This window comes from Hemicordylus capensis, chromosome 2, assembly GCF_027244095.1.
Source record: "Hemicordylus capensis ecotype Gifberg chromosome 2, rHemCap1.1.pri, whole genome shotgun sequence".
Lineage (NCBI taxonomy): Eukaryota > Metazoa > Chordata > Lepidosauria > Squamata > Cordylidae > Hemicordylus > Hemicordylus capensis.
The window spans coordinates 130,728,244-130,748,564 of NC_069658.1; the positions used below are offsets into that span (position 1 = coordinate 130,728,244).

At 42.3% G+C, this 20,321-nt stretch overlaps 1 protein-coding gene across 7 annotated transcripts in view; it reads right to left on the minus strand.

The window, feature by feature from the left end:
• Positions 1-20,321, minus strand: part of LOC128347892 (atrial natriuretic peptide receptor 1-like) — a 90,467-nt gene that overhangs the window by 9,451 nt on the left and 60,695 nt on the right. For all 7 annotated transcript variants that reach the window (XM_053303158.1, XM_053303157.1, XM_053303160.1 and 4 more), the window contains 9 exons: positions 17,936-18,077; positions 16,935-16,983; positions 14,994-15,098; positions 12,303-12,422; positions 10,224-10,317; positions 8,633-8,720; positions 2,833-2,972; positions 2,026-2,178; positions 730-828 (listed from right to left, as the gene is read on the minus strand). In XM_053303158.1, the coding sequence (XP_053159133.1) occupies positions 730-828; positions 2,026-2,178; positions 2,833-2,972; positions 8,633-8,720; positions 10,224-10,317; positions 12,303-12,422; positions 14,994-15,098; positions 16,935-16,983; positions 17,936-18,077 (990 nt within the window). The remainder of the gene's footprint in view (positions 1-729; positions 829-2,025; positions 2,179-2,832; positions 2,973-8,632; positions 8,721-10,223; positions 10,318-12,302; positions 12,423-14,993; positions 15,099-16,934; positions 16,984-17,935; positions 18,078-20,321) is intronic.

Genomic DNA, 20,321 nt, shown 5'->3' on the forward strand with positions numbered 1-20,321 from the left:
TGAGTCTCCAGATGCATCAGTGGTAACTGGAGATGGACCTCCTCAGATGACCTTAACATGCGGTGGGGATCATGCAGAAGAAGGTGTTCTCTAAGGTAACCCATACCTAAGCCATTCAGGGCTTTAAAGGTACATAGGAAGCTGCCACATACTGAGTCAGACCATTGGTCTATCTAGTTCAGTATTGTCTTCACAGACTGGCAGCAGCTCTTCCAAGGTTGCAGGCAGGAATCTCTCTCAGCCCTATCTTGGAGATGATGCCAGGGAGGGAACTTGAAACCTTCTGCTCTTCCCAGAGCAGTTCCATCCTCTACGAGGAATATCTTACAGTGCTCACACTTCTAGTCTCCCTTTCATATGTAACCAGGGTGAATCCTGCTTAGCTAAGGGGACAAGTCATGCTTGCTACCGTAAGACCAGCTTTCCTCTCAACAATCAAAGTGCAGGTAATAGCCAGCACTTTGTATTTTGCCCGGAAACATATTGGCACCCAGTGCAACTGTTTTAAAACAGGCATAATATGGTCTCTCCAGGTTACCCCAGAGACCAGTCTGGCTGTCACATTTTGAACTAACTGATGTTTCCGAACTATGTACGAAGGCAGCCCCACGTAGAGCACATTGCAATAGTCAAGATGTCAGAAATGAATTTTTCCATTAACTTAGAATTTATTAACTCTTTCTGAGCATTGTCTTTCTCAGATTTCCTGGGCATTGTTGCTTTGGTTACCTTCACTGGTAGACTCCATCCTAGAAGCTGTGTTGACAGTATCTCCAAATAAGCAATACCGAGGCATTTTCGTTCCCACAACTCCAGCCACAACTGGCCCTAGAGAAGATAAAAAGTTTAAGGATCCCATTAATTGAGTATCTGTAGTTCATTGTAGTGTTGGATAACTACCATAGAATGTGGGATACCGATTCTGTAAAATTCCACTTTAAAAAAAATTCATTTGTTAAAAAAAAATGGGAAAGAGATTGAGAAAGAGCATGAGAAAAAAATTGACAAAGAAGATGGGAAGATTCTACATACACAAGGGAAAGACATGAGTGTGAATAAGATAATTAGACATGGCTGTAAGAGAAAGGTGGCTACTGTAGATGTCAAAGGGAGGAGAGGAGGCATATAACTGGTGCAGTGCTTTGCAGACCATCATTAGAGGCTACTTTTGCAAGAATGCAATTGTCAGGGATGGGTATTCTAAATCTGAGTATCAGACCATTCATTCAGTGGCCAGTTCCTATCATTCACTGCTAGAGCGTGTGGCCTCAGAAGTGCACCTAGATTATTTTGGAGCCTGGACCTAAAGGCCTTTGGAGCGCCCCTGCTACACATACACTGTGAAACACACAGTATTTTTAACACGTAGGTTCTTGAGGGCACAAACAGCAACTGAACTCACAATAAGAAGAATATAAAACAGGTCTATTTATGCAAATATGCATAAGAAGAAACATGCAACTTAACACCCATCCCACATATTTATTTCCCCACTCCCCTCTTGGTCTCGAAAGCAGTGGTCACACTTGGTGTCCGGCCTGGTGCCCCAGAGGTCACCGTCATGCCTGGCCGCCCAGCACAGCATGGGCCGGCAGCGTGGCAACCACACCACCCGAGACAGACTAAAGAGGATTTGGGGCCCCCCAGGGGGTGTAGAGGCCCTAGACTTCGGCCTGGAAGTCCAGGGGTAAGAGCACCTCTGTGCGGCCTACAGTAATGAGAATGAAGCAAAGCTATCAATACACTAAAAAGCAACACTAGCACCAGCCGACACCACAGGAAGTATTTTAGAATGGTACTTCTTTTTGCACATCTGTTTTCCTTCTGTCATTGTTAATCAGGGCACTGTTAGAGGTTAGGCTGCACATCTTCCCCAATTCTGAATGAGAGGAGTTTGCTGTACACCTCTAACAATACGGAATCTAGGCTTAGGTTAATTATGATATCCATATTACACCTTTACAAAGACAACAGTTCATCACAGATACTGGCCAGCTGCCACTTTGACATTACACACTCCTGTACCTGAGTGGATTCCAGCTCGAATCTTTAGCTGGGTGTTGGGCTTATGGGGAATCCTGAATGTTTTGCACACTGAGACAAGATCGACAGCCATACTTGCAATTTCACCAGCATGACAGATGCCATTCTCTTGAGGTACTCCTGATACAACCATGTCTAAAATATAAAAAAGAGAATAATCAGTGACCCTGCTACTCTTGCGGTAGCAAGCATGACTTGTCCCCATAGCTAAGCAGGGTCCACCTTGGTTGCATATGAATGGGAGACTTGATGTGTGAGCACTGCAAGATATTCCCCTCAGGGGATGGAGCCACTCTGGGAAGAGCAGAAGGTTCCAAGTTCCCTCCCTGGCATCTCCAAGATAGGGCTGAGAGAGATTCCTGCCTGCAACCTTGGAGAAGCCACTGCCAGTCTGTGCAGACAATACTTAGCTAGATGGACCTATGGTCTGACTCAGTATATAGCAGCTTCCTATATTCCTATGCCCAGTTACTAACTCTGTCCCCAACACTATTGCATGACTGAATAAACATCAGCCATATCATCAGGCTGATAATATGAGTGAAGTTATACCATCCTTCATCGTGATGATGCAAGTGCTCTGCCCAGAATGGCCCCACCCCCTATGAGGAATATCATACAGTGCTCACTCATGTAGTCTCCCATTCAAATGCAAACCAGGGCAGATCCTGCTTAGCTAAGGGGACAATTCATGCTTGCTACCACAAGACCAGCTCTCATCATATTGTATTTTGTCTTTTCATCCCTCAGTCACTCAAAGAATCCTTGAACTTGTTTTTAAGCACTCACAGGCATCTCCTATAGTTTCCACCTTGTAGACGTCGTAATTGTCTATGATTTCATCAAAGGTGGTGTAGAGTTTGTTTAGGAGGTCCACCACTTGGTAAGGTGTACTGGTGCTGGAGAGCTGGGTGAAGCCAACAATGTCACTAGCAAGGAAGAACAGACCTAATAATGAATTGTTCACCAAAGATTTCAGAACACATTTTAAAACCGCAACAACTGCAGCATGTCTTCTGTTTTAATGACACAGTGCAACATCTTTCTTTAACAGTATCTTCTTCCCACCTCCAACAATTCCCTACAATGATTGCTTTGCTCCTTTGGACAATCCAAATAGCAGATTAAAGCAGGATCTCGGAAGAGCCAATAATCTGCCATGGAGAATAAAATTTAGTTAGTAACAACATAATATCCAGCACTATGAATAAGACTTCTTTGGTGCCAGTGAGTCCCTGTTACAGAGAATGAAAGATGACTTTTCCTTCTAACACATAGAATTTTTTGTTTATTAATTTCTCTGTTTTCTTACATTTCCTTCACCATGTTTAAAAAAGCCACACATGTTGAGGTTTTGGTAATAGTTAGCAATTAAATAACCAATTAAAGGGAGATGATTAACCAACAAATGTTCCTTAATTGGTTAACACCCCTAGTAGAAAACAGTGTGCCTGATTAATACTTTCAATTCATCAGTCATCAGAATTGACAGTCACTCCCCATGGACTCATGTTCCATTTGCAACTGTGCAAATTGTGTAGGGCATGCATATAAATACATAGCATTCCAGTTTATTTATTTTTTATTTTTTCACATATTTTATACTGCCCAAAACTTATGTCTCTGGGTGGTTTACAACAAGATTAAAACATTAAAACATTAGTTAAGAACAAAAACAAGAAATTTAAAACACAACAATTTAAAAATTTTAAAACAATATTCTAAAATAACATTAAAAACAATCAAAACAGTATCAGTTAAAAGCCTGGGTGAACAGATGCATCTTTAAAGACTTTTTAAAAATTGTCAGAAATGGGGAGGCTCTTATTTCACTAGGGAGCGCATTCCAAAGCCTCAGTGCAGCAACGGAGAAGGCCCGTCCTTGAGTAGCCACCAGAAGAGCCGGTGGCAAATGCAGACGGACCTCTCCTGAAGATCTCAATGGGTGGTGGGGTTCATAACAAAGAAGATGTTCTCTTAAATACCCAGGGCGCAAGCTGTTTAGGGCTTTATAGGTTATAACTAACACCTTGTATTTTGCCTGGAAACATATTGGCAGCCAGTGTAACTCCTTCAATACAGGAGTAATATGGTATCTCCTAGATGACCCAGAGACCAGCTTGGCTGCCACATTCTGAACCAACTGTATTTTCCGGACTACGTACAAGGGCAGGCCCACACAGAGCACATTACAGTAATCCAGTCTGGAGGTTACCAGCAGATGTACCACTGTTTTGAGGTCATCTATCTAAAGAAACGGGCACAGCTGGCGTATCAGCCGAAGCTGATAGAAGGCACCTCTGCCCACTGCCTCGACCTGGGACACCAGGGAGAGACTTGGATCCAGAAGCACTCCCAGACTGCGTACCTGTTCCTTCTGGGGAAGTGTGACCCCATCCAGAACAGGCAGATCAAAATCGTCTCCCAAGTTTCAACACCACACAATGAGTACCTCCGACTTATCTGGATTCAGTCTCAGTTTGTTATCCCTCATCCAGCCCATTACCGACTCCAGACAGGTATTTAGGGAGGTTATGCCTCTCCCAATGATGCTGACATGGAGAAATAGATTTGGGTGTCATCAGCATACTGATAACACCCCGCACCAAATCTCCTGATGGTCTCTCCCAGTGGTTTCATGTAGATGTTAAACAGCATTTGAGACAATACGGAGCCCTGAGGGACACCATACAAAAGTTCAGATTCTGAAGAACAACAGTCTCCCAGGGACACCATCTGGAACCTGTCCTAGAGGTAGGAGCGGAACCACTGCAGAGCAGTGCCTCTCATTCCCAACCCCCTTAGATGCTCCAGAAGGATACTATGGTCGATAGTATCAAGAGCCATCGAGAGGTCCAAAAGGACCAACAGAGTCACACTTCCTCTGTCAATTCCCTGTTGGAGATCATCCATCAAGCCGACCAAGGCAGTCTCTACCCCATAGCTAGCCAGGAAGCCAGTTTGAAATGGGTCTAGATAATCAGTTTCCTCCAAGACTGTCTGGAGCTGGGAGGCCACCACCCTCTCAATTACCTTGCCCAACCACGGAAGGTTGGAGACAGGCCTGTAGTTACTCAGCTCTGAGGAATCCAAGGTAGGCTTCTTCAGAAGCAGTCTAATAATTGCCTCCTTAAGACTAGGAGGCATCCTACCTTCCCTCAGAGATGCATTTATAATCTCTACCAGGCCTTCTACAACAACCACCCTGCCAGATAGTATAAACCATGTTGGGCAAGGGTCAAGAGAACAGGTGGTAGGCCTCACCGTTCCAATCAGCTTGTCCACATCCTAAGGAGTCACAAACTGGAACTGATCCAACCTAACCACACAAGAGGAGTCACTGGACACCTCCACATCAGACACTGAAGCAATTGTGGAGACAGACTCGGCCCGAATACGAGAGATTTTCCCCACAAAGAATTCATTAAACACATCACAGTGGGTAATCAATGGTTCCAGATTCTGATTCAAGAGAGGAGGGGCACCTACTAGCCCTCTCACAACCCTGGACAACTCAGCCAGACATGAACTTGTGGACGCAATATGGGCAGAAAATAATTGGTTCTTTGCCGCACATATTGCCTGAGCATAGGTCTTCAAATGAGCTCTATGTTGCAATCTGTTGGATTCAAGCAGAGTCTTTCTCCAGTTGCGCTCCAATTGTCTACCTCATCGCTTCAGCCCCCACAGCTCTTCCATATACCAAGGGGCCAGTTTTGAAACGGGTCGGAAAGGACGCTTAGGAGCAATCATGTCTACTGCCCCAGTAAGTTTGCTGTTCCAATTCTCCACCAGGGCATCGACAGGATCACCAGCAGAGCCAAAACTAAATCCCTCCAAGGCTTCTTGAAATCCTATTGGATCCAATAACCTTCTCGGGTAGACCATCCTAATCGGTCCCTCACCCCTGTGAAGGTGGGAAGTGATTGTGAGTCCAACCTTAACCAGATGGTGGTCCGTCCATTACAATGGGGAAATCACAGGATTCCCCACCCACGGAACACCATCCTGATCAGAGTGAAAGACCAAATCAAGCGTGTGACCAGCAATATGTGTCGGCCCTGAGACCACTTGAGATAGTCCCATAGTCATCATGGCCGCTATGAACTCCTGAGCTGCCCCGGACAAATCGGTCCCAAAGTGAACACAACACTTTGTGTTTGGGTGTTCACAACACCCAAAGTGAGCACCACAAGCCTTGGGGACTCCAACACCAAGTCTGGGCCCGGTTTGGTTCAACCTCAAGACAAACCCCCTGGGCTGGCTTGGAGGTTGTCCGGGGTTCAAAAAGTTTAAAAAATTAAAACAAAACAAAACAAAACAAAACAAAACACCTCGCTGCTGGGCCCAGGGTAAATTTTATTTTATTTTTTAAAAAAAACCTCACTGCCAGGCCTGGGGTAATTTTGCTGCCTCTGGGGGGTGCTGCCATGGCCATGAGGTGGGTGTCTCTCTAAAGCTTCCCCTTCCCCCTGCTGACCCCCCCCCCAAGTTTGGACCATTTTGATGGCCACCCATGCATGTGCATGGGCTATTTGCGTGCCCAGACCTGGGCACGCAAATAGTCCATGCGTAGCGGCCTTCAAAAGGACCATTGTGAGCTGGGAGAGGGCAAGAAAGGCCTCAAAATGGTCTGAACCAGGGGAAGGCCAGCAGGGGGAATGGGAAGCTTCAGACAGACAGACAGACAGACACACAGACACCCTATGGCCACAGCAGCACTTCCCAGAGGCAGCAAAATTACCCTAGGCCTGGCACTGAGTCTAGCACCCCAGACCAACGGGGGTGTCTGTATGTCGAAGTTGCACAAAAATGAGCATGCCCAGTGCGGGTCGAGTTCATTCTTGAACCGAACAAACCAGTTTTCTGCACACCCCTACTTTTGACCCATCAGATTGTGTCCAGATTCTGCCTACTTTCTGGAAGACAAGCAGTTTTTAATCCAGGGAAGCAATATTTTGAAGTCAAAAGTTGTCAGTTCTATAGAAGTGTTGAGTAAAGTTTTCAAGTTATATCCACCTATGTTAATTTAGCCTGTTTTTGACTATTTTGAGAGTGGAATTGAGCACTTCTCTATAGTTATTTTATTTATTTTTTATTTATTACATTTATAGACCATCTAAAGGCACTGGGCGGTGCACAACAAGTTTAAAAAGTCATACAGACAAACACCATTTAAAACACACTGCTTAAAACATAAAAACAATTCTAACATAATTCAAAACCACTTAAAACCAATTAAATACTTTAAAAAAAATTTAAAACCTTGGAAGACCAGGTCAAACAAGTAGGTTTTTAGGGCTCTCTTAAAGGCCAACAGCAGATTTCTGCCAGGAGTGCATTCCATAGGCCAGGAGCATCAACAGAGAAGGCCCGGTTCCAAGTCACCACCAAACGTACCAGGTTCTGAATAGCATTAGTGAACACATCTAAATGCCCTCTTCCAACAATTTGTTGTAACTGCAAACAGCTTCAATACGCACATGGAGCTCCCCTGCTAAGAAGAGCGTTCCCATTAATTTCATTAGCAAAAGGTAGATCCAAAAGCAAGAGAATCAATGCAGGGAGATGCCCTCCGCCTTGCAGCAATTTGGCAATCACATTATGGACTCTGAACTGAAGTATCTGCCCAGGACTCTTAATGAGAAATTTTTGTTTCTTTAAAATATATTAGTTTGACAGGCCAAAAAGAGCTCTCCGATGCCAGAAACCCTTCACTAAATCAATTAAAACTTCATTTACAAGAGTACATAACCTCTTATCTATATTTTAGATTTACATCTGTTGGGCATATAAATCTCTCAGTGTTGTCCACCCTGTCATATATAAATCTTGTCCATCTGTAGACAAGCAGATGTAAGCATTAATCAGTAGACATTAATCTGCAGGATTTTAATGGACTCGCTTGCTGAATACAGAAATGTGTAGTTCAGACAGTTCTAAACGATGCTCTCTTTCAAATAAAGTTGATCAAAAATTCTTTCATATGAAGTTGTGTACAGATTATTTTTTCTAGAGGAACAGAAGCAACTTCTTCCTTTTTGCTAACATTGTACAAGCTCTGATCTAGCAATAGTAATGGGAAGGAAAAAGTGTAATGGGAAAAAAGTTTTGCTGTAATGAAAAACAAACTGTCCACTTATTTCCTAATCATAGCCACTTCTATTCTAATACAAGTCCATGGAATGGTGAAACTGTCTAAGACTGCAGCCCACTTTGGGACTAGTAAATTTCTAGAGGAATTGGTAAGAAAACCTGTGCTTTTTTGTTCTTTTCACATGTGAATATGGACACATTCATGTTTATCATCATCATCATCCCTTTTAATTAAAACAAAACAAAACATAGAAACTCATGGCAGTCATGCCAAGAAGTATATATCCATTGCAACACTACGGCATGGCACATTTCTGGAGGCTTTCCACAGTACAGAAAATTCTGGATGGACACAAAAAGGGAAATGCAGTATAAAAATATGATCGATATATAAATGTGGGTCCCACGGGCAACTACAGACCCATCCTCCACATTTCTGTCAGGCTACCATTACACACCATCTAGCACACTTCTTGGATTCATTTTCACTTACCTGAAAAAGACAGTGGAGGTTATGTAACTTTGGGCCTGTGATGGCTTCCCTTGCCTTAAATCATCAGCTACCTGTTTTGGCAACATGCCTGTGTTGTATAATAAACAAAATTATTACCATCTCAAAATGCCCACTAAAACCCATTAAATTAATAAAAAGAAAGCGCTTTCATAATGAAAAATGACACACAGCCAATACTTGCATACAAAATAAAATAACTCCACTGACATCAAAGCAGGTAATGTGGATTTATATCTGGATATTTGACCTGGCCTTCTATGTTTAGTACTAGTTTATTGGTACAAAGCCTCTCATATCACACAAATACTTACCTAAGTTCCCAGCTGATTCATAGTTCTGACTTCATTAAAAGGCCATAAATTCTAACATTCTAAAATGTCCAGATTCAGACATTCACAACCATTTCTTCCTCCTTTCTTTTGCTTATTCTAGAATATCTTCTTCTTCCTCTTCTACTACTACTTATATACTGCTTTTCAACAAAAGTATCCAAAGCAGTGTGTGTATGTGTGTGTATGTATATGTATATGTATATCTATATCTATATATATAGATATATAGATATATATAGAGAGAGAGAGCTCCCTGTCCCACAAGGGCTCACAATCTAAAAGAATCATAAGATCGACACCAGCAACAGCCACTGGAGGGATGTTGTGATGGATAGGGTCAGTTGCTCTCCCCCTGCTCAATAAAAAGAATCACCACTTTAAATCACCTCTTTGCTCAGTTAGCAGCCTTACTCTCTTCTTATCATCTGTTGGGATCCACTGAACAATACCCATTGATTCTTAAATGGTGATGCAAGGGCCACTCTGAAAAAGGAAAAAATGTGGAAGCACCAGAAGTCGCACTGATGCTTTCTCCACATGTTTTCATTTTTCATTTTAACATTTACAGTTTGCCTCTTTAGTAGTGGAAGTAGCAGAAGTGGAAACTTCAAAGAAACCTTCGGCTGCATGCATGGTATTTTCCTGGACATGTGGATACAGGCAACAAATGTAAGAGCTGAGTTTTAATTCAGAAGCCCTGCAAGCATTTCCCCACAATTTTAACTATATGGGGAGAAAAGATGATTATTCTCAAAGAACAGAGGTTAACACCACTCAAGAAGCATTAATGTACACAGTACTGGAATCTCTCTTTAGCAGAATGATATATCAGCAGCTATTGCTCAACAGATGCAGAATTCTCATTAATATTGATCCTTTTCAACATCTAAAATAATAAACAAGTAAAAATACTTTACATACATTATAGTATACTCATGAAAAATGAAACCATATAAATATATAAACTATGAATCATCATGCTGGCTAACTATCAAACCATGCCTTGCATACATTATCTATATTAGAACCTGGTCTCTGAAGGGTGTCCAATACTTAGTGACACACTGGCCTCCAGTCAAGTTATTTGATTATTATTAACTTACATTAAGTTAATGTAAGAATCATATTAACTACATAGTTAATAGCTGTCAGCAGTGTAAACAGTTGGTTATTTCCAGACTTCGTTATTTCAACTTCTTGGGTATCATTGCTATCTTATCAATATTGGCCACACTTACTATACAACAAGCGGTCTGTCTTCTGTTTTTCATACATCAAGTCCTGGGTCCTTTCTGCTACTAGCACTTCCAAGTGTTTGCTGTATTTCTCCATCTAGGCAAACAAAAATGTTCTTAATATGAGCAACCTCTGAGGATGCCCTGCAGGAGATAATCAGTGGTATACCCATCAGCCTCAGCCTCACATTACCATTAGTACAGTATAAAAGCCTGCAAGATGTTTTTGCATGGGTATATCCATAAGCCTTCTGCAGTAAAACTGAGATCCTTTTAGATATTACAAAACTATACCTCAAATATGTCTGAAAGCATTTCGATTGGCCAAAACTATCTGGCACATGTTCACTTTATGTTTAAGAATATACATCCTGTTCATACACTGTATATTCATTTGCTGAAGGAAATACTGGAGCAACACTTGTAGAAACAGATTGCCAGTTTAAAGTGTGTAATAGTCCTTACAGGTGATTCAAACATGCTGTTCCTCTGATGAAGTATGTTCCTCTCTTTGAACTCCGTTACCTCAGAATGGGGAGCAACTTAACTGAAATTACTACATGTCATAATCTTTCTGCACATAGGCGGAAATCATGCACACTATGGAAAGGTCTAGACTGTGTTTTAAAATGGGATGACATAAAACAAGGCTTTTGGTGCTACCTGGCAGTATACTCCTGGAGGAGGATCCTTTCCTGGGCTCACCACAAGTGCCTAAGAACAGCAGCCAGCCCGCGGCATGAACACCAGAGAGTGGCAGGAGAAGATTCATCAGCATGTTCCCCAAGCATCTCTCAGGTGTCCCAGCAACACCAATGTGCCGGAAACCATGTTGGCCTGTGTGAGAAGATGCCCCAGCCCAGAGCGACAGCTATGTTACTTGGTGCTGCCTGGCAGCACACTCCCAAAGGGGTGTGTGTGTATGTGTCTTTTCTGCAGTCACCACAGGCCTCAAAGGACAGCAACCTCATACATTTCTGCCACTTCTCAGAGCTTACTGAGCTAATCCTCAATCACAGGATATAATACCAAGCTATCTCAAAATGCATGTTCCTAAACATATGCTTGCTGAAAGAATGGAATGTGGGAGTAGGTTTAGCCATAAGGGAAGATTGGTGGTGGGTAGAAGGTGTGCCTAAACTCTTTCATCTGCCAGTAGAATGGCCTAATCCAGATCTGAGGAGCCCTTTAGCACATGAATGCCATGGGCCCCCTCTTCCATTGGGGGGAGTAATCATTGGGTTAGCAATCTTAGCATGGTTGTAGCATTGTGACTCCTCCTTCTGCCATCCCAAGTCATGAATGGACTTTCTCCCAGAGGACCCTGCAATGAGGCAGAAGCCTTTGGAGGAAGCTGATTTGCAGATCAGGAGGGCAAGAGAAAAAAGTGATGGAATGATTTTCTCAGCCAGGTAAGTTGCTCTGTCACCATTTCCTGCCCTCACCTCTCAACGTCCCCCAGAGGTGATGGACACTCCTATTTGCAGATGGAGGTGTGCCAGGAGAAGGCAGTGATGAAACAGCTCTGCTGTCACTGCTGCTGCCACACAAGGCTGGACACTGGTCAGGGTCATAGGGATCGTCCATGAACCTTCTGATGGCTCTGGGCCCCTAGCAAGTGCTGGACTTGCAGTCAATTCATGCAAATCTCTCCTTGTCATTTTCCATCAATAAGCCTTACTCCTAGTGTAAAATTACCTAGGGAACCTTTGCAGGGAAGAATCAGTGAGCAGGAGAAGGGTAAAGCACCCTCTTCCTGCTCACTGGCTCTCCAATGCACATGCTTCTCCATCCCCACATTATGAGAAAACATGGTATTGGAAAGCCTTTTGTAACATCCAGAACAGGTGTGAAAAAGGAGATTTGTCCATATGTTGTTAATAATGGTTTATTGCCATTGCTGAATCATTCATCTTAAAGCACATGTCCTCTTTCCTTCTTGCCATCTTTGTCTTTGAACAAGTTGCACAGTATACATACATTCCTACACGACACATTTCATATGTGTCAAGCATACCCAAACCCATCCTGTGGTTTTTAGGATGCTTTCTGCCATCACTATTAAGGATCTATGATTCGTACCAAAGTCATCATCATGTCAACTGGGCTAACTTTGTTTGGATTCATCTTATGCAACAACTTCTTGATTTGCTCAAAGGTAAGCCTCTGTGCTGGATTGCTTTTCTTGCACTTCCGGATCAACTGCAAGAAGAAAAAGGACAGCAAGTCACCCTTTCTAATTCAAGGTACTGTGAATCTGCCTCTTTATCCTGACGAATTGTCAAAGTAAGCTCAACACTTTATCAAAGGTGTGGTTTAACCTGGAGCCACTGGGCAGGCAGATTTAAACCAGATGGTAGGAATGATACTAAATTCCTCTCTTGTTGAAATTTGGAACAGAACTCATGGTTCTGAATCTCTCTAACTCTCCAACAAATTGGATTTTATAAAAATAATAATGATGATTTAGATGCATTATGTGCATGGGTAAATATGCATTTAGGTGCACACTTTATAATGCATTATTGTGCTGTTTGGATGGGGTGGGGGGGATACTTAGGAACATAGGAAGTTGCCTTCTACTGGATCAGATCATTGGCCCATCTAGCTCAGTATTATCTACACCAGGGTTTCTTAACCTTGTCCCCCCAGATGTTAGACTACAACTCCCATCATCCTCAGCCACAAAGGCCATGTCTATTGATGATGGGAGTTGTAGTCCAACAACATCTGGGGGGCCCCAAGGTTAAAAAACCCTGATCTACACTGACTGGCAGTGGCTCTCCAAGGTTTCAATTAGGAGTCTTTCCCAGCCCTAACTGGAAATGCCTGGGACCTTGTGCACGCAAAGCAGATGCTCCACCACTGATCTATGCCCCACCCCATAAGGGCAATATCTTACAGTAGACAGTGCTCATGTGTAGTCACCCATCCAAATGCAAACTAGAGCAGATCCTGCTTAGCAAAGGGGGCAATACATGCTACTGCAAGACCAGCTCTTGCACCCAACTTCTACTGTTTGCATCCACTTGCAAGCCCCATGCTCTCTGGCTGCAAAGAGGCTCTGCACAAATGCAGGAGAGATCATGAGTCCGCTCCTCTGAAGACTACTGTCATTTGCAGCGGAGGACTGTGGTGCTTTCCAGTGGAGCAAACTGGAAATCAAAGCAAAATAAGCAAAATTTGATATAGTCTACTTCAGATACGTAGCAAGGCTAGTGGAGTGGGTCCTGGGACATAAGGCAAAGATAAGCCCTTACCTTGCCTGCCCCCCCTCCTTTGGATAGGCACAAGGGGGAGAGCAAAGAGCAGCCGTTATCCAGGGAGCAAGCCCCCCCTCCTTCAGAGGCCCAGAGCTATTTGCCCCTCCCACCTTGTTCAATTGTAGACACACTCCTGAGTCTACAATAAAAATGTGAGAACGGAAGCACATTAACTGGATTGTTCACCTGTGTTAGCCTTTTATGCAGTCAACTGCATGCCGAGAACACTACCATTCCATTTTTTACTTGTTTAAAGGCCAATCTACTCATTACGTTAAATGCATTTTAAAATAACATGCTTAGGACTGGCCAGGAATGTTTTTAAACAAAATGCAGCCACAGGGGTGCAGGAAGTAATTTGGAGGTCCTTTTTAAAATCCTTTTTGGAAGCAACACAAAGCATTCAAGATAGTGAAAATACTAGCACACTTGCACATTATTATTGCTATGTAACTAATTAGGCACTGCACACTGTGTAAAAACAACAGTAGTACTTAGAGGCCTTTATGACAATAATTAAGAGAACTACTCTTAATGTGGAAGAGCTGTGATCAAGATCTCCTGTGTTTTTAGCAGTGCCACAGGCGGTTTAGGAGACTGGGATATTAGTGCTAAAGGAAGATGATATAAAACTTTCTTCCTGCACCATTTTCCCTTGATCAAAAGTCTATCGGTCCCCTACACTGCTATTAGTTTCAAAGAGGTAAATATGCAAGGGTTTATCTTTTCTTGAAATGTTGTTGTTACTCCAGAAATTAAAAATAAACAGCTTTTTTTAAAAAAGAGGAAGAGGAAGAAAGCGACAAATTGGTGAGATGGGGTGATAGGTAATCTTGGCAGCCATATACTTAATTTTTCTGAATGTCTGAAGTCCTCTTTAAAAAACAACAACAAAGAAAATATTCCTCAGACACATATTTTACCTTATTGACAGCTACTTTTCAAATGTGAAATGAAGGCATCACAGGCACAGCTATGAAATATGATCATGAATCTGACAGTTTATAACCAAAGGAAGTCATAAACCTCCAGTGGCTGCATATTAAAATCATCATTTACTGTACTTTGTTTTTAGAAGACAAGCTGAAATTTCAGTTTGTCAGAATAATACTGTTTAAAGGATAAGAATGTTAAAGCTACACACTGTTCTGGGTTGAATTAGAGGAAAATTGCAAACCAACCTCTGTTAAAGAAAACTATTCCTTTCTTCAAAGGAATCACATTTATTAGAGTTCCAACTTCTGTCATTGACCATTGTGCCTTTAACAGCAGCTTGACCTGGAGATATTAGTAGGAGATAATTTGCTTATTTCACAATAATATACCATGCAACACCTTTACCTGCTGATTTCTGCAGCTCAAGCTACAGAAAAGCCATAGGAGCAGGCCAAGCCATTTTTTATCCCTGAGCAGCTGGCAAACCTAATACTAATATGCCTACAAACTTTACTTTCACAAAGATTATTTGGTCATATGAAGGGGTGGGTATGTTAACATGTTTCACATTTACCTCCACATATTCTGTAGGGCATGGACAGGCATTCTCAGATTTTTCTGATATTAATTCTGCCAAAGGTGGGCACCAAGAATGTTCTTCTGAATGTGTATCATCTTTCTGGAAAACACAGATAATGGCATGATAAATCAAATGGAATTTACACATTATGGAACGGAGATCAACAGACTCATACTCTGGATTCATCACTTTTTTCAAACCAGATGTTGCATAGTTTGGGAAAATGTATGTGCAATTCTTCAGTTTTGTCAGCAATAACTTTTTTTGGTAATTTAGGTTATGTGGGCCTTTAAGTTTCCCCGACTTTGTTAGAGATAGACAGATCCCTTCTTGTCTAATAAAGTAATAAATGGCACTTCTTGGATCTCATGACAGCCACTGAATTAACTTTACTTGAGATTCATGTATATGATCCACAAAGCAAGGAGATCAGTTTTAAAAAGAACCAATGGTTCCTGACATGCCTGCCATTCATCGCAAAGTAAGTACGTATATAAACGATAGCATGGTGGACCGAATTTCACAGACAAGTGATCCAAGCAAGGGTGTGGGGAGCCCATACACTTTGGACTTCTTAAGATAGCAGTCCCATGAACCATCTGATCCTTGGGTACTCGCCTCTTATATAAATTTTTATAACCAGCCTGGGGTTAGTTATACAGCCCTGAAGGCTATTTGCTGTAATGTGGCAGGCTTTGCATGGCATGTTTCAGAGTTCTCTAGTAATCATGTGTATTGGCCCATGTATCAAATTTCAGCCTCCTAGAACCAGTCTAACAAAATCTTCGTGAGTAGGGGTAAGCAGCCATGGTTCTGTTATACAAGTTTTGGGAGAGAATGAAATAGGTCCCTTCTGCTCCTCCAAATCTCTGGGGTGGACTACAGAACTTGGAACAGATTCCTTGGTTCACTTCAGGCATGCAAAAAGAGGCCTAGCTGGGTCCCTCAAGGCTATTGTTTTCTTCAGCCTGTAATGAAAAACCTCCAGTGTTATGTAAAGTGGTGGATTCTGTTTTTGTTGAATGAGGGCCAGATTAGAAAATTATAGGCGATCCATGAATTTAATCTCCCCAGTTTTAAAAGCGGTTGGGGCTGATTCAGAATAGGACTGCAGTACTGGGGAAGGGGCTTAATTCTTTCTACTGCACCATTTGCTTGATAAAAATCATATATCTTGGCTGCTATTTGGCTCTGGGCTAGCCCTACCATGAAGGCTTCGGGATGGGCTTCAGGATGCAGATGGTGGGTCAGTTCTCAGGGATGGGTCAGGGGTTTTCCATTGTACCCACTACCCCCATGGGCAGACTGAAGAGAAAAGGTTAAATGGAACCACATTGCTTTCCCTTTTCCATTCCTAATAGACTAAGGAAGGAAGGGGAGAGATTTGAAAGCAGGAAGGGATCAAGGGTGTGATGTTACTAGGAAAAAGAGAAAGGGGAGTGATACCACTTCACACTCTGCTTCGAACAGCAAAACATCAAGGGTGAGGATGTTTCCTCACTAGCTCTGAGTGAGAAAACATTCAGGTTTTTCCATCAAGAAAACGGAATGGAGGAAAGACAAAAATGAGGATGAAGAATATGTATATACCGCTTTTCAAAAAAAGTTCCCAAAGCGATTTACATAGATATAAATGAATAAATCCAATTGGATTTTAGGTTCCATCTAGAAATAACCCCCTTCCCAGCACCAGGGTCCTAAACTGAATTCTATCCCCTGCAGCTGCTAAAAACCAACGGGATATGTTATTCATGTATATTTCCTCTGTAATGTTCAGTTTTACTTTGGATCACATAGCCTACATAGGAACTACCACAGTCTAAAGATAAAACAGCCATCATGATCTCCGTGTTTATGTGAATCAATCCAAAGGTCCAGAAGTATTTGGCCATGGATGGACTTCACTGGGAGCAAGATTTGTTGAGAAACTCTTACCGGAGTAGGGTCACTTCGGGTTGCAATTTCTAATAAAATGATGGCATAGCTGCAAAAATGGAGACAAGTCATTGTCAGCAGGGCAATACATTGAAAAGAAGCATTAAGGAAGAGGTAGCAACACTGAGAAATATTTTCATACTGGTCTTCTATTTGCTTTTCATGGGATTTAGTTTCAAGTAAAAGGAGCACTTCCTATTACTCTACTCAGCCCTCTGTCTTTTGAAAAGGCAGGGCGTGTGGGATGGGATGACTGGGAGAGGAGGGCAAGGGTGGTGGCGGCGGCTGGTTCATATGCCACTATTGGGTGAGGTCTGGAGCCATCTGCTGCTTCTGCCAACCTGCCACTTGAGGTGGCCATCTTACCCAACCTTGGCCTCAGGTTGTTAGTGAATTGCCTGCTATGATGAGAAGGAATGATCCTTGCTATTTGGTCTGTGACTAACTATTCCTAGATTGTGCCACTGTGGACTGTAAGGAGTAGGGATTGCATGACTGAATGCTCACCACAAATAAACAAACCCTAGTTAGAGAAAACATGTCAGGGAGAAGGGCTAGATGTCCTAACCCTTTCTATCTTGACATCTTGTCTTCTATGTGTGGGGAGATTTACACACACACGCCACCCCACCTGCAGTCTCAATTGATACCATCCAAGAAAAGATTCATTGCCTAATGACATATTTGTCTACAGAGTCTCCTTGTTTCATCCACTCAAGATGCCACATTTGTATGACTATCAGAAGGGCAATCTGTACAGATGTAGTATAACCCCTTCTTCTTTGCAGCAGTGCTGTTAAGTCCAGTGACACAAAAACAGCAATCCTTGTTTATTATATCATATCTACGATACTATTGTGAATATTATGTATGAGATTATGATGAATATTTATATACAGTACTGCTTTTCAACAACAAAAAAGTTCACAAAGAGGTTTACATAGAAGCGTACGCCAATGATATGTAAAAAGAGAGAAAGTGATATTAATTTTTTAGATCACCTGTATACATCTGCAGCTGGAGTTGGTTCAAAGTTTGGTATGGAGTGAGCCTCAGGAGCCAGATACATCTGTGTGAAATGCTGATGAGAAGAATTGAAAGCTGACAAGGAATCTTCTTTTCTGTAGGACTGTAAGCCATAATCTGCCACAAAGAGAAGGTAAGGAACAAACGGGTTAGATATATTCCCTGGAAGTTTGCATCATTTTGAATCTAGTGCCACTGGAGATGTAAAACAATGTATTCTCAACAGAGAGCAGGGTCACTTCAGTTTAGAGCTATATGAATTCCTTCCCCCTCCCACCATTCTCCTCTGTTAGGGGATGTTCTTCTAATATTTTCTGGATGTGAGAATATTATTCACACATACTTTATACTCAGCACCAGCATTTAACATTTCAAGTTTTTTGCAGCAGCAGTCATTTGACAGTATCTGACAGCTGTTGCTTTGTAAGCAATCAGAATTTGACGGTTTCTGATCTATAACAAGCAGCACTTGACAGTATTTAAAAGCTGACATGCAGTCACTCTGAATTAGCTTTCTTTACTCTCAGTGACATTGTTACACAGCCAAATGTGGTTGGCTGCATGATATCACTGTTACTAGGATAAAGAAGGGATACTATTTTAAAACAAAAACATCCACAAACACACTGTGGCTGATCAGACTCACAAAAGGGGTGTTGCTGCCACCTGAATGCTACATACAGGGCAGTGAAAGCTGTCTGAATATTAGGGGTGTGCGAATTGATTCGGGCACAAAATGATTTGTTCCCGAATCTAGCTGATCCAGGCGATTTGTAGACAGAACAAATTGCTCCTGTTCTCAATTGCCCAGATTCGGGTATAAAGCAAATCACCCAGATTCAGACCCCCCCCCCCTATTTTTGTGGCCACAGTGGGTTGGATGGTAGTGCCTAATGGGTGGAAATTACCACCCAATTTTTTTAAAAAAATTGACCACGGGAGTGATTTTTAACAGCTTTTTGAAGTTTGTGCATCTTTAAGCGTTTTCCCATAGGAAACAATAGGAAACAGCCACATAACTCCGCGTGTGGGTCACCAGGGTGGGTTGTGGTGTAGTGCACATTTCATGCCAACCACCTCCAAACCACAAGCCCATGGGGTAATGGGTTTTGTTGTTTTCAATTTTTGAGGTGTTCTGAGAGTGGATTCTCAGGTGTTCTGAGAGTGGATGGTGTTCATTCATCATCTTTGGTGCAAAATGATGAATGGCCAGAGAATCTATTATTATTTTGCACCAAAGAATCCACTCTCAGAACACCTCAAAAATTGAGAACAAGAAAGCCCAGTACCCCATGGGCTTGTGGTTTGAGGGTGGTTGGCACTCATGTGCACTACACCACAACCCGCTCTGGCCCACCCTGGTGCCCCCCAAACGGAATTATGGGGATGCTGAAATCCCCATTACTCCCTATGGAGAAAAGTCTAAAGATGCATAAACCTCAGAAATTTGTTAAATATCACCCCTTTGGCCAATTACTTTGAAATCTGGGTGGTAGCTTCCTTGCACCCATTGGGCACTACCACCCAACCCACACTTTTGTCCTGGTACCTCCATTTTCCCCAGCATCAATTCAGATCCAAATCAAATCAGGGGTGATTCGATTCGGGTACAAATCAAATCGAAAAAACTGATTCATACATATCCCTACTGAATATATGTTCAAGGGCTGCACCTTATCTTGGCAGTGTCGCCCATGAGCATTTCCAGACAGGGTTTTTAGCTTGCTTCTCCTCCAAAATGGAGAGTGTGCATTCACATATCAGCCAGATTTCCCCCAAAGTCCCTGCAAGCTAGTGGGGAGCACTCCACACATGATTTGGGTTTTTCATTATTTATTTATTTATCTATCTATCAAATTTGTACACTACCCCAAACTTTAGTCTCTAGTCTCTCTCAATAGCATAAAACAAGTTAAAAACATATACAAAAACTTAAAACAATTTAACATTTTAAAAATAAACCAGAGATTAAAACCTAATTTTTTTTTTAGGAAGCTGAGAATGCTTGGGCGAAAAGATGGGTTTTCAGGTGTTTTTTTGAAAATTGCCAGAGATGGGGAGGATCGTATCTCGGCAGGGAGTGCATTCCACAAGCTCGGGGCAGCAACCGAGAAGGCTCGTCTCTGTATAGCCACCAAATGGGTTGGTGGTAACTGAAGACGGACCTCCTCAGATGACCTCAATAGGGGATGGGGCTCGTAGTGAAGAAGATCCTCTCTTAAATACCCAGGGCCTAAGCCATTTAGGGCTTTATAAGTTATAACTAGCACTTTGTATTTTGTCCGGAAACCTATTGGCAGCCAGTGTAGCTCCATCAATAAAGGAGTAACGTGGTCTATCTGAGATGACCCAGAGACCAAC